Below are 13,469 nucleotides of genomic sequence, written 5' to 3'. Positions count from 1 at the left end.
TGGACTATTGCCTGGGACGTCAATCATTGCTTGAGGGGCGTACCAATACGGAGATACTATAAGAGGCGGGGCAAACTTCAGAGAACATCCTGAGTGAAGGACAGGGGTGAGCTTGAGTCTATCCAATGGGAGAACAGAGTTTTCATCACGTGAAAAATAAGGCCCTGTCTCGGCCAATACACGCAGAGACGTGGGATCATACTATGGAACAGCGACAGGCCTCAGCCAATGAAAATACTCGGCTTGCTTGTCACGTGGGTCAACCGTTCCTCAGTTCGCACCGCTCTGATAGCCGTATTGTAAATCAGCGGAGCGCCGGGAGGAAATGACTCAGGGGACAAGAGGGAGCGGGCTGCAGGAGCAGCCAATGAAAAGGCCAGAGGAGAGTCACGGGATGAGGGTGACACGAGGAGCAAGTGTATGCTGTGGGCGGGCACGTTTCCTGCCCAATCATGGCGCGCAGGAGCTGCACGGGCTCGGCCACGAGTGCCCAATCAGTAAACGAGTTCCCTGGCTCTCTTCACGTGACGAAGCTCTCTGCAGTCAACAGGAACAGGATGTCTTTCGTCACGTGACTAGAGTAGCGCGGGTGGGGGGAGAGAGAGAGAGAGCAAGGGGCGGGGTCGCGCGCTACGGAAGCCGAGAGGGACGCAGAGCAGGGCGGTTGCAGGAGCAACAGTAGCAGCGATGGCTGCGGACGGCGAGCGCTCCCCGCTACTACCAGCCGAGCCCGGGGATGGGGGCGGCCTCGGCGCTGGAGGGCTGGTCGGGCCCGCAGGGCTGGTCTCGGCCTCCGCCTCGAACCCGCCGGGGAAGCCGAACCCGCCTCAGGGTGAGCCACGCCCCCTCATTAATATGCATGAGATTCCAATTGCGGGGGGGCAATGGAGGGGCGTTGGGGGGAGAAGGCGAGGGAAGCCTCCTAAGTAGAAAAAGCGGAGTTAAAGCATCATGGGCGGGGTCTTTAGCTGCGTGGGCGTGGCTACTTCGAATGAGGGCGTGGCCATCTGCTGCAGGGGCTGGGCTGCAGGCAATGGGGGTTCTAGGCGCCCCTGCCCAGCAATTAGTGAGGCAGTAAGTGGAGAAGTTCAGGGTTGGTCTGGGAAGTTTTTTTTGTAGGGTGCTGGGGGGCAGGTAGATAAGAAAAAGGGACAGGTGAGGGCATGATTGGCTTCACAGTAGTCTGATGGGCAACATGTTAGAGAGGTGGATCACCCTGGGGAGGGGTTCCCCCAAGGCTGAGTTTGAGCATTTACAGGAGGCAATAATATGTTGGCTGACACTTGGAGATCCGATTGCAAAAATAAACAAATGAATAGCATCTTTGTCTTTTTCTGATCCACCCGGTGGGGCGCAGTGGGTGAAGAGTTAAGCCAAGTGCCTGCAGATATTGGAGTCTCGTGGGATGAATTTGGGCAGAGCCGAGGTCACATTTATTTTTTTTTAAAGGGATTGTTGAAGTATTTGTGAAAAGCGATGTGTGTTGTTTTGGGAAAAGGCAGCTGAGATGCCGCTCTGGTTGAAGCAGAGTGAAGAGGGGCTGGGACACTGAAACAATAGTCCATGCTCCCTTTCCACAGACACTTCTTTCTTTCCTCTTGAAAGGGTTTCCTTCCTTCAGTGGGGTCAACGATGGGGGCCAGGCAGCTGTGCTTCCCGGAGAGGACCCCCCGCCCTACTCGCCTATGGCGTCTCCAGAGAGCGGCAGTGCTCCCATGATCACTTGCCGGGTTTGCCAGAGCCCCATCAATGTTGAGGGCAAGATGCATCAGCATGTCGTGAAATGCAGCGTCTGCAACGAGGCCACGGTGAGCACTGTTGGAAGGGTGGGTGGTACGATGGCAGTGGGGCTGAGGTAGCGGTGAAGAGGTGGAGATGTGTGCCAGGAGATCCTTGGCTCAGATCTTGTCTCAATTATCGAAGCTCTAGGCTTGTTTCATCTTTAGCTCAACAGCCATTATTTCTCAGCCTCAGCTGCTACCTACAACATCACTTCTAATAGCCAAGTTGTAGCTCAGGTGGCATATTAGGTACACATAAATATAGTTGTGGGGTCTTTTTTTTCTGTAGCAGGACTGTTTATTTAACCATGAGACTGGAGCTCAGGCAAAAGATGCACAACTGATCTAGCTTGGTGTTAAAATACCTGCATTGCATCCATTCTAAAAGATGTGATGTTCCAACTTTGGCATATCCAGGTGGATCTGGGAAAGGCTTCCAGCCTGAAACTCAGGAGAGCCACTGCTAGTCGGTGTATTGAGCCAGGTGAACAAGTGGCCTGACGTGGGATAAATCAGTTTTGTCTTTAAGCTTTTGGTTTGCCAGGTAACTGTTGAGTCAGCCTTTGGCAAGCTGTTTCCAACTACAGCTGATGGGAGTTGTAATCTAAAACATCTCAGGGCACCAGCTTGCTGGTGGCTGCGCTAGGCTGATGGAAAGCAACCAGCTGACTTCATTTTAACTTGGGACATAAAGAGAAAAGAATAAAATGGGTAGGAACTTTTCTCTCTCCTCTCTCATAATATTAGATCCTAGGGTCACACATTGAAAACCGACTGACGTTCAGGATAACCAAGAGGACATACCAGTTCCTGTTCACACCCCTACATAATTAACCATTGACACCAGACCGGGTGTTGGGTCAATAGCTTAGGTAGGTTTAAAAGTGGCTTACGCAGGCACATGGAGGAGGAGAGATTTATAAATTGCCAATGGTGACTATGTAGAATCTCCAGCTACAGAGGCAGCATACCTCTGAATTAAAATTTGCTCAGCAAGAATCTAAAGGAAAGGGCAGTTACTTGCACTTGGTTAGTAAATGTCAGGAAACAGGCATTTTTGTCTCATCTAGCAGCGTTCATCTTCTTATATGGGAAATGGAGATCTTGGATCCACTCCAGGATCCTTTTGAGGTTTTTTATTTTTTAAAAAATATACCCTGCCTTTTGAGGAGCTTCCTCCACAAATGTTGGCTGGGAAGTGCAAAAAAAAAAAAAAAAGGAAAAAAAGGAAAAAGGTGGCAATGAATTTGGATGAGATGAATCACTTTCTGGAATCCCAGTCAACATTTCACCAATCAACCAAACAGAGTGTTAGGCCATCTGACGCAGGTGTTCCCAACCTCTTTGGAGTTTAGGGATACACTTGGGAATTATAAGAAACGTACTCATTTTACAGATGAAAAGTTGGCAGTGGTCAGAAACACACTTAAAAAGCAGGTGTAACACCAACCCCTGCAGAAAAAAAAGAATCTCAAAATACAGTACAGACCAAAAAAGTGCAACAGCAAACACCCTTCCCAAAAAGAAGGCCACCTCCTCCCAACCTCCCCAAAGCCTTACAATAAATAGATATGAAAGGGGCGATTTAGGGAGCCCTAGTCCCAACAGTTTTAATGGAAGGAAAATGGAAGGTGAAAGATGTGCATCCTTGACTCAGTCCCTCTTATATGTTCCCAATATATAGCATGAGAAAAAACTTATCCTGCACTCATGTTGTTACTGAAGGATTTGGGGATGGTTCCTTTCCACAACAGAATTAGTGGGGATTTCCTTTTTCTTCAAGGATGCCTAGGTCTGAGCTTCTGGAGGTAATAATACTCTGACTTACTGGGTTCTTGGAAGCACTACTAAGATAATGCGCATGGACCACTTTGAACACACAGGGTGCCTGGCTGGTGCAAAGTCTTGCTATGAGGACAGTTCCGCAGAGCTTCCTTTCTTGGCTTTGCTTCTCCACATTCTTCCCTTTGCACTGCTCCTTTGTTTAGAATATTCTTTGTTAACTTGAGAGAGAGGGTACGCCTAGTCCGGCGTACGAACATAAATCTTGAAGCTGAAATTGCAGCTCAGCAGTGGCCTTGATGCTTGGACAAGCAGATTCCACAGAGTTGGTGTGATGTGATGCACTGCTGTCTGGGCACCCTCCAAAGTTTTAAATCAGAGCTACAGATCTCTATTCTGTTGTTTCATGTATTTCCCAGAATAATTACCTGGAGTTAATTTGACTTTTTTTAAAATCTCCTGGAGAAACCTGTCTGACCATAGTTAGCTCAGCTTCTCATCCAATAAGTGAAATCTCATTTATGGATGCTGACAAACACAAGAGTGTGGTTCAAGAGGGATGGTCTGTTGGACTTTGGAGCTAGGTTTATACAGGTTTGCTGTGCTGCTGGCACATTCCTGTTGCACTTTCTGCCTCTGGAATCTCAAATTAACAATAACACAGCATCTGTGGGGTAGAGGTACAGTGCAAAGCTTTTCAGACAGTTATTATATTGAAGAAAGAATTCATGTTTCAAGATCGTGAAATGCACAAGCTTATCTAGTTGTTTTAATATGGTACTTTATCATTAAATGGGAATACACTATAAATACCAGCAGCTTAGGGTCAGGTATAAAGATTAAACAAGTCAGCTTTAAGGAAATAATTGCTCTGTTGAAACCCTTTAGTCAGATTGTCCTTTTGCGCTCTCCAATTAAGCCTTACCAGCCTAATTGGAGGCCACCACTAGAAGCCTCTTCTATCAGTCCTCTGCTGACCTATTGGCATTCAGATCTATCTTTCTGTGGTTCCCTGGAAGTCTTCTCTCCAGCACTCCTAACCGCCAGCAGAGCTCAACACTCCAAGCTGCTTCTCTCTCCTTCCCTTGGGGCTGCAGGCAGATTCTCCACTTAACTCACTGCGCCAAGTGATTCAGTGATCTTCAACAAAACCAGATCTCTGGCTTCTTGGACCGTCTGTCGTCTTCCCCAGCCCTCCTTTATTCTGCTGTCCATTTCTTCTGACCAACTCCTCCTTCCAGCTCCCAGACCCCTCCTTTTACTGCACACCAGGCCATATATATTCTACTTCTAACCCCCACTGGTGCAGCCCCAGCCAATCGCACTGTGCAAATGAAAATTCTTAGCCTCCATCCACCAATCAAAATATGCATATCTTCCATCCCTGTTTTGCATACTGTGAATTTCACCACCAGCCCTTCCTCAGAGCTGTCTGTTATCGCCCCAGTGACAATTAAATCACTGAAGCAGAGTGAAGACTTCCAACATAATCATCACATAATCCAATACACATTCAAACCTCATTCACATGTTGATTTCTTCACGTGTTGAAACATTCCTTAATATCGGGCTTCCCCAGCCTGGTGCCCTCCAGATGTTTTGGACTACAACATCAGCAGGGATAATCAAGAGTTGTAATTTAGCAGCAGAGGGAGGCTTGTGTGCCTTAACCCAAAGTGAGGAACTTGCAGTCCTCCAGATGTTCCTGGATTTCAACTCCCATCCTTCCTTGCCATTGTCCATGCTTGTGGCAGGGTTGACAAGAATTGAAGTCCAGCAACACTGTAAGTCTACAGCCCTCATTCCTCTTCTAACCCTTCACAACAGATTATAGGCATATTCACTGGAGTCCAGTGTGACTTAGTTCATTGTGATTTTCATACATTCTCTTCTGCAGTGTAAGTTGAACTAGTATTCCTTCTGCCCTCCTTTGCACGGTCTGCTTAAATTGGGTGGTGTGGGTATTGTTGCATTCCGTACTAGAGTTTAAAGCACTTCACAATACTTATCTCCACTTCTGCATTGGGAGAAGGGGTGTGGCTGCAAGTTTAATGATTTATCTATGACCAGCTACAAAGCCTTATGGCTAAAAGAGACTCCCAGTTCCAGAATACTTGCTCTGAACCCTTGCTTAGCACTGACTGTTGCTTGTCATATAATACATAGTTCAAGATACTTGGGACCAAAAATGGAATAAAAAATTGACCTGGGGTGGAAATCGACCTGCAAATTTCTGTGCCTTTCTCCTCCTTTTGCCTAAAGTCCCATCTCTTCTGCTGCAATGAATACTCCTTTTTCTCAAGCCTTACCTTGCTATTCTGGGTCCTGAGTGAGAATTTCACCTAGCCCCTGCTTCTCACCCTGCTGCCACTGAGCCATCCTCACAGTCCCATCTCTGTGCCTTTTCCTTCCGCAGCCCCACCCCATAAATTACAGAAACCCTGCAAGATCTTTCCCTAGCGAAATAGACCTTTCACGTCCCTAACAGCCTCCTCCCCTCACTCTTAAACCAGGACGTGTGTTTGCTTCTTACAGATTGTGTCTTTTTGCCTTCTTTCTGCTACAGCCTATCAAAAATGCCCCGCCTGGTAAGAAGTACGTGAGATGTCCCTGCAACTGCCTCCTGATCTGCAAAGTGACATCGCAGCGCATCGCCTGTCCTCGGATATACTGGTAATGGAATGGGCTGGGAGAGATGCTGAGAAAGGGGCCCGGCGGCTTTGCTGCAATTCCATTGGGGAGTTTTGGGATGGGACCCCAGTTCTGCAACCCAGATGATTTCTGGACTTGAGATAGGCTTGTGGGGAGGAGGGTACCCTAGAACTCCAGCCCCACTAGGCTCCATGGAGTGGTTGGTGGCTTACAGGTTCTGGCCAGCCAGCCGGGTCCTAAATTTCTCACACATCTGTGGGCCACTATGACAGTTGGGTAGTCCCTCTCACCTGTCAGTCACCTGACACCATTGTTTCAGGTGACTTAACGTCAAAGGAAAGAATTGGGCAGAATTTTTCTTTTTGTTAAGGCAGTCAGAACCTTTTGCTTATCTATTGCAAGTTTATTGCCAGAGATCTGTTGATCCTGACTTCCCTTTTGCCCTCCTGCACCCCGACCTAGACACCAGCTGTTTACCCACTCCTTTTTTTCCAGTGGCATTTCCTTATCTAGGAGGCACCTGTAAACGAGTTGTTATATAAACTCTGAGTTGGTCTGTTTCTGGTGACTTAGTATTTTTTTTTTTTTAAAAAAAGCCTCTTATCATATTGTGCGCACTGTCTTGAGGACCAACCAGCTGACTGGATATAAATGGCTTTAATTTCACTTGAAGCCTTAATCTGAAACCCCTCCCATCCCTGAACAGGATGCGGCCAGGAGCATGGTGGTGTTTGAAATAAAAATTAAGAATCCTTGTATCCTGGGGAGAAAAATGTCTTTACTAGAAAATGTTTGCTGCATTGTGTGATCAGATTGTTGTGTGCAGTAACTGTGAAAACAATGTCACAAAAGCAGGGAGCCATAGATGCTTGTTTTAGGAGGTGAGGAATGGAGAGATGGAGCACCTCTTTTTACTTGCCGTGATCAATCATTGTGTTGCTGGGGAACTGAATTTAGCTGGGCAAGCTGGATCTGTTGGGAGGACAGACCTAGCTGCATGTCGGGACAATATTGGCAACAAACGGAATAAAGGAGTAATGTTGGGATTGGGAAGTGGGTGGTGTGCCAGTTTCCAGGCTGTCCCACTGGTACAGGCACAGAAAGGCTTATGAGAGCAGTCCTCTAATCTAATTCTTATTCTTTCCCCCCCTTGCTCCCAGTAAAAGGATCATTAACCTTGGCCCAGTGCATCCAGGACCCCTGAGTCCTGAGCCACAGCCGGTCGGTGTGCGCGTCAACTGCGGACATTGCAAAAACAACTTCCTGGTAAGGGGTGCTTGGAAGTGAGGCCAGGGTCATTGGGGGTGGAAAGAGAGAAGGCTAGGACTTAGGATCTTCCCACCGTCTCCAGCTTTTGGAAACGAAACAGTAGCTTGTTATTTTGCCTAAAATACCTTTTCTCCAGAACATTGGTGGGATGAAGCCAGCAACTGAACCAGTGGTGTATGTAATGGACAGAGTACAGGTAGTCAATGTGGGGCCTTCCAGTTATGCTCGGACTGCGGCTCAGATCAGCCCCATTGTGGCCGATTGTCAGGGGTGGTGGAAGTTGCAGTCTCAAAACATGTGTAGGGAACTGGGTTGGCTGCCTGTCCCTGGCCTGGTCTTTGGCCTGGGAAGCCCATGATCAAATTGTCAGCCTCAAATCTCACCTCTGGGCAGCCTCTGGGCATCGGGATCTCTCGGCTGAACGTCCCTTGTAGGATTACACAGAAAAATTGGTGGGGGAGCAACTTCCACTGCTCTGGGCTCCCTGGCAGAAGGGCAGGATAAAAGTGTAATTCACAAATCAGTTGGCCCACGTGCTACAGTTAAGGAGTGTCTTGTTCCACTTTTGGGATTCCTTTTGGGATGGGTGGCAAGGGATAATCGTGCCCCCTCTGTTGTGGCACCCTGGGAGACCCGCTTGAATAGCTGGTGCTTGGGAGCCGGGTGAGCAGGTGGTGTGCTTGACAGGTGGGCACCTCTGGAGTTGGAGCAGGCAATTTTTTCTTCAGATTTGGTTGACTAGCTTTACTTCATGTTTTCTTTTTGTTTTTTTTCTCCCTCCCTTCAGTGGACAGAGTTCACGGACCGCACATTAGCACGATGTCCTCACTGCCGTAAAGTGTGAGTTAACTCCACTCTTCCTTAACCCACAAGCTGCACTCACGGGGCAGGGGGAGATGGAGGGAATGCTCTGAATAGCTGCTGTATGCATTTCATAGAATGCATAGATCTGTCAAGTTGGAAGGGACCCTGAGTGTCACCTATAGTCCAGCCCCCTGCAATACAGGAATCCCCCTGCAATACAGGAATCTCAACTAGATCATACATGGCAGGTGGACACCCAACCTCTGCTTAAAAACCTCCAAGGAAGGAGAGCCCATAACCTCTTGAGGGAGACCATTCCACTGATGAACTAGTAGCTGGATTGGGGGAGTGGGATTGGCACTTCTTTTTCTCAGACAGGTGAACCTGGAAGTGTGCCATGTATTCTGAGCCAGGCTGCTCAAGAGCACAAGCTGCATTTTTGTTAGTCACCTCAGCAGAGGTTGGCTGCTTGCTCTGGGCCAGCCAGTGCGGCAAACTCCTCTGAAGTGCTTCCCCAAGATCTGAATGTTCAAATCCCCCCAGAGAACTGAGGCTCCCTAAGCACAGTTTGATGGGCTGCCTATATCTGCCCCCAGATCCTCCATCGGGCGACGCTATCCCCGGAAGAGATGCTTTTGCTGCTTCCTACTAGGCGTGTTGATGGCTGTGACAGCGACAGGACTTGCGGTGAGTGTGAGCAAGAAGGCACATTCCCAGTGCGGCCCTTCCTGGCGTTTGCTGTCTGAAACTGAACTAGCCATCGCTGCTCAATTTTCAGTGCAAAATATTAGGAAGTTGCATTAGATCCGGGCCTGGGGCAGCTTTTGTAGAGGCTGCTAATTTCTCAGTACAGTTGTATCTTGGAAGTCGTACGGAATCCATTCCAGAAGTAGTTCAACTTTCAAAAGGTTCGAAAACCAAATTGCAGCTTCTGATTGACTGCAGGAAGCTACTGCAGCCAATCAGAAGCCCCAGCGGATGTCTGGGTTCCAAAAGAACGCTTACAAACCGGAACACTCACTTCCGGGTTTGTGGCGTTTGGGAGCCAAAACATCTGAGTTCCAAGGTACGACTGTACAACCTGGAGCCAGGGCTCACCGAAACCTTTGGCAAGCTCCCTTCAAGTAGAACACTATGGAATCCTCAATACACTTCCTTATTTGTGAATGGCTTTGTTGAGGTATCAGAATTACGGGGCACGTACAGAAAATCATAACGCTAAAAAGAGGCAGATGACATTTCAAGGGAAATTCAACAGCGACTCCTGAAAAGTCCCTAGGAAGCAAAACTTGGTGGGTATGTTTTGGAGAGAAACATGAGCACGTTGGACCACTCAGATTGTGATTTCCGGAGTTTGGTCCTAACCTCCCCCACATATATCAGCACTGCGGTGTGTGTGAAGCAGCAAGTTAGAACCCCATCCCCTTCTGGCATGGGACTAGCCTATCTGTGCCCCATAGGTGTTTATGCTGCACCCTGAGCAACGGTGTGCCCTTGGGCTCCTCCCAATACCCTCAGTCCCCTCCCTCTTTCACAGAAAACCTTTTTATCTGTTTGACTGGTGGTGAAAGTGAGCTAGGCATCTTCACCATTCGCTGACTCCTCTTTGCCTCTCCTTTTTGTCTCCAGTTTGGTACGTGGAAGCAAGCCAAGATATACGGCGGGATCTACGCCTCTTGGGCCCTGGTTATTCTACTGGCCTTGGTGTGCCTTGGTCGAGCCACATACTGGGCCTGCATGAGGGTCAGCCACCCTGTCCAGAACTTCTCCTGAGCCTTTTCCTCCATTTCCAGTTCCTGCTGCTGCTCCCAGCACATCATCTACTGAGAGCCAGCCCTGTCCGTCCTCATTTATTCCCCCCCCCCATCCGCTTTGGGGATGGGACCTTCCGGGGCCACCCTCCTGCTGTGCCAGCACCCTATTTTTCAGTCATCTCAGCAGCTGCTACAACCCTCACCCAGGAGTCTCTTTCCTGGTCGTTCACCCTGGATCTGGTGGTGCCAAAAACGAACGATCTGACCTGAAGAACTTTCTTAACCTGCGGAAATCGGGGGGGGGGGCTACCCCAGCAACAGCAGAGTTCTCCGGGGGCAACAGAACACTAAATGGGACCAACGTCAAGAGGGACTTATGCGTGATTAGACATTGTGGGTTCCAAGAAACTGGCACAAATTCCTGAGTGCCTCCCGTGTGTGGGAGACATCAGAGCTACGGTGACTGCGCTGGGACATATGAGCAACAGGGGCCGGAGTGGTCGGATGATTAGATTGAAGCGGTCCAATCCCAGCTGTGATGGGCTCAACCACTTGAGATTTAAAAAAAAAACTACAGTGACTCGGCTGGGAGATTTTTGGCAGAGTGGTACGTTTTCAGAATCCGTTGGCTTCTCTTTGAGCTGCTTTTGAAACACTTCCCAGGCTGGAAGGAGCTACAAGACATCAGTGCTGCATCCTTTCTCTTTGCTCTGTGACTTTGGGGCAGCTGCGAAGGACAGCTCAGGCTGCGAGAGTCGAGGCACCTTGCACGTTCCTTTAACGGTGAGCCTGCGATGAGAGGAAGGCGACCAGATCCTCGGCTGCTGGCTTCCCGTGGCGCTTGGGAGAACTCGGTTACTTAATGGCCAGTACCCTGCACCTTGGCGTGGGCGCTCCAGACTCCTTCCAGGCCCTTCTTCTCCCCAGACCCCCCCCCCTTCCCTTAATACCACCTGGCGTTTGGCTAAATGTCCCCTACCCAGTCAACAGCCCTCTATTCTGTGACCAGCGGCAATCCTGAGATCTGGAAGGCTCATGCTGACAGAATCTCCGGTACCACATTTTGACACTTTTTTTTTAAAAAAAGTCCCTTGATCCTACTTCATTTCTCTCCCCCTCTCCGCCCTTTTTTGTTTGCACATTCCATGGTGGAGGAATTTCCCCCTCTTGCCCCTCCAAGAACCAAATCCCTACTTGGGAGGGTGGGGCTGAGGGACCCTCCCCCATCTTACGCATCATGTCACTGATTTGTGCCTGGTTTAACAACCCGCCCCCCCCATCCTAATCATGCACTGCGACTTGTCAAGTTTCACCCTTGGATCCCCTTTCCCGTATTTACTGCTGGGTGGGACAGCTAAGTCCTTTCCCCTCTTCTATCTGCAATTCCGTCTGCGATCTTTCCTCCTGGCTTGAAATTCCAACCTCTTTTGTGTTCTGATCCTGGACATAACTTTTTCGCCCCTGCCCCTTGGACTCGCTTCCAAGAACATGTTTTTGTGTTACCCTATTTTGGGTGGTGGTGGTGGTGGTACTCCTTTCCTTAAATCGGGGAACTTTGGGGCCTCTAGATGTTGCTAGACTTGCAGCTCCCATCATTCTTTGCTGCTGGACCCTGTTTGAAGTGCAGCAGCTGGAGGCCCCAACGTACCCCACTCCCTGGCCTAGGTCATTTGAGGCCTGCGAGAGACATTCATGGGAGGGAGGCCAGTCTTGGCAGTGCAACCAGAGGGAAAAGGGTGTCAGTTCTGCTTCCATGCATGTCTTGGCTTTTGTCAATGGGGTGTTTTTAGGTCCCTTCCTCAGATTCCCCCCTTCCTCGTGCCCCCATGGCTTTGAGCTTGTGGCCCCAAACTTGTTGCTGTTGCAGCTTTGTATATATAAGAATAACTGATGTGTACATAGAGCTATTTAAGATTCGCTCTCCTTCCCGGTGGCTCCCTCGCTCCCTCCCACCTGTGTGCCTGCACCTTGTCTCTCCTTCAGTCATGCTGAAACTTGCCTCTCGCTCTCCTTTGCCTCCACACAGCCAAAGGAGGAATGCAGATTGGATGGTTGTAAATAAAGTAAAAGATTCCATACGTCTTCTGAGAGGCGGATGCCCTTTGGGTGGTTGTTTTCGTGGGAGTGTGGTTTGGACCATATTTGGATTTTGGAGGGGTGTGTGCTAATTGGGGACGTGCCGTTTCCTAATTTGAACCTGGTGCCCTCCAGATGTTTGGGCCCACAAGTGCCCTGCCAACATACAGTGGCCAGGCATGATGGGATCTCCCTTATAGTTGGATTTAATCCTGTGCCCTTCAAACAAAAACTCTCCTGGTCTTGATTCCTTGTTCAGTTACTAATATGGGGCTGCCCTGAATTGAGGGATGAGGGAACCTGAGGCCTTGCTGATGGTGTTGGACTATGAATCCTATCAGCCCCAGCTAACATGGCCGCTGCTCAGGGGTGATGGGAATTGTAGTCCAGCAACATTGGGACGGCTACAGGTCCTCCTCCCCATCCTAGCCCTAAACCATTTTGGGACCGAAATGGGGAAATCTAAATGACAGGTTAAAAAGCCCTTAAACTATGTCAAGACCATCTTCTCCATCAGGCTGGGTTGCTTTTGACTAGCACTGACAGGCATTTAAAGTCGGATGTTCTGCTTGTTGAGAATGTTCCCTTTTAAGATGTGGACACAGTCCACTAGGAAATTCTGCTTGTTGAAAGAGCTCCCTGAATTGCCCCGTAATCATCCAAATTTGCCCCTTAACCATGCCTCACGGGGATTCCATTCCAAGCCTACAGGCAGGGCCTCTACATCACTTCAACAGAAGGCTTGCTGGCAGTGTGATTTGGGAAGAAATGTGGCATTTTATTAACTGCAAAGCCCCCCGGTCTTGTGTTGTCACACCTCCCAACCCTCCAATATGTTTAGATAAGCTTTTTTTAAAAAAAATGATTTCTGCAAACTACTTGGTGTTGCTTACCTGAAAAGCAGTATATAGCATTGAAAATCAACAAATTCAGCTGCAATAGGCTGTATGCATGTGGAGAAAAAAGGTGAATTGGTAAATAGTAATCTAGAGCCAGGGTTGCTGTCAGGCTGAGGCTATTACAGGGGTAGCCAATGTGGGACCCTCCACTGTCCACTCCTATGAGCCCCAGTCAGCATGGCCAAAGGTCAAGGGAGATGATGTCCAAGAATATCTGAACTGAGGGCGCCATGTTGGCTACCCTTGTGTTAGGGAGAGCTGCATTTAAATCTCCATTCGCGTTTGATAGTCACTGGATGACGAGTCAGTCATTGCCAGAGGTCTCCCTCACAGATTTCTTGGAGGACCCAACAGACCGGGAAAGTAATTCCTGTGACTCTGGAAGAGGGACAGGATAAAAATGAAGTAAATAGTCATTAGCAGGGTGCAGGGAGGAAGACCATCACTCATAC

The 13,469-nt window shown here is 48.9% G+C and overlaps 1 protein-coding gene across 1 annotated transcript; it reads left to right on the top strand.

The window, feature by feature from the left end:
- The first annotated feature begins 604 nt into the window (after positions 1-604).
- PIP4P1 (phosphatidylinositol-4,5-bisphosphate 4-phosphatase 1) lies at positions 605-12,120 on the top strand. Its single transcript, XM_081835297.1, has 7 exons — positions 605-832; positions 1,606-1,808; positions 6,130-6,236; positions 7,376-7,481; positions 8,272-8,324; positions 8,885-8,975; positions 9,918-12,120. The coding sequence occupies exons 1-7, from the start codon at positions 688-690 to the stop codon at positions 10,059-10,061; spliced, it is 849 nt and encodes a 282-aa protein (XP_081691423.1). The 5' UTR covers positions 605-687; the 3' UTR covers positions 10,062-12,120.
- Positions 12,121-13,469: the final 1,349 nt, after the last annotated feature.

This window comes from Podarcis erhardii (genome assembly GCF_964252035.2).
Source record: "Podarcis erhardii genome assembly, chromosome: 13".
Lineage (NCBI taxonomy): Eukaryota > Metazoa > Chordata > Lepidosauria > Squamata > Lacertidae > Podarcis > Podarcis erhardii.
The sequence above is the reverse complement of the archived record's forward strand: the minus strand, read 5'-3'. Positions and strand labels throughout refer to the sequence as shown.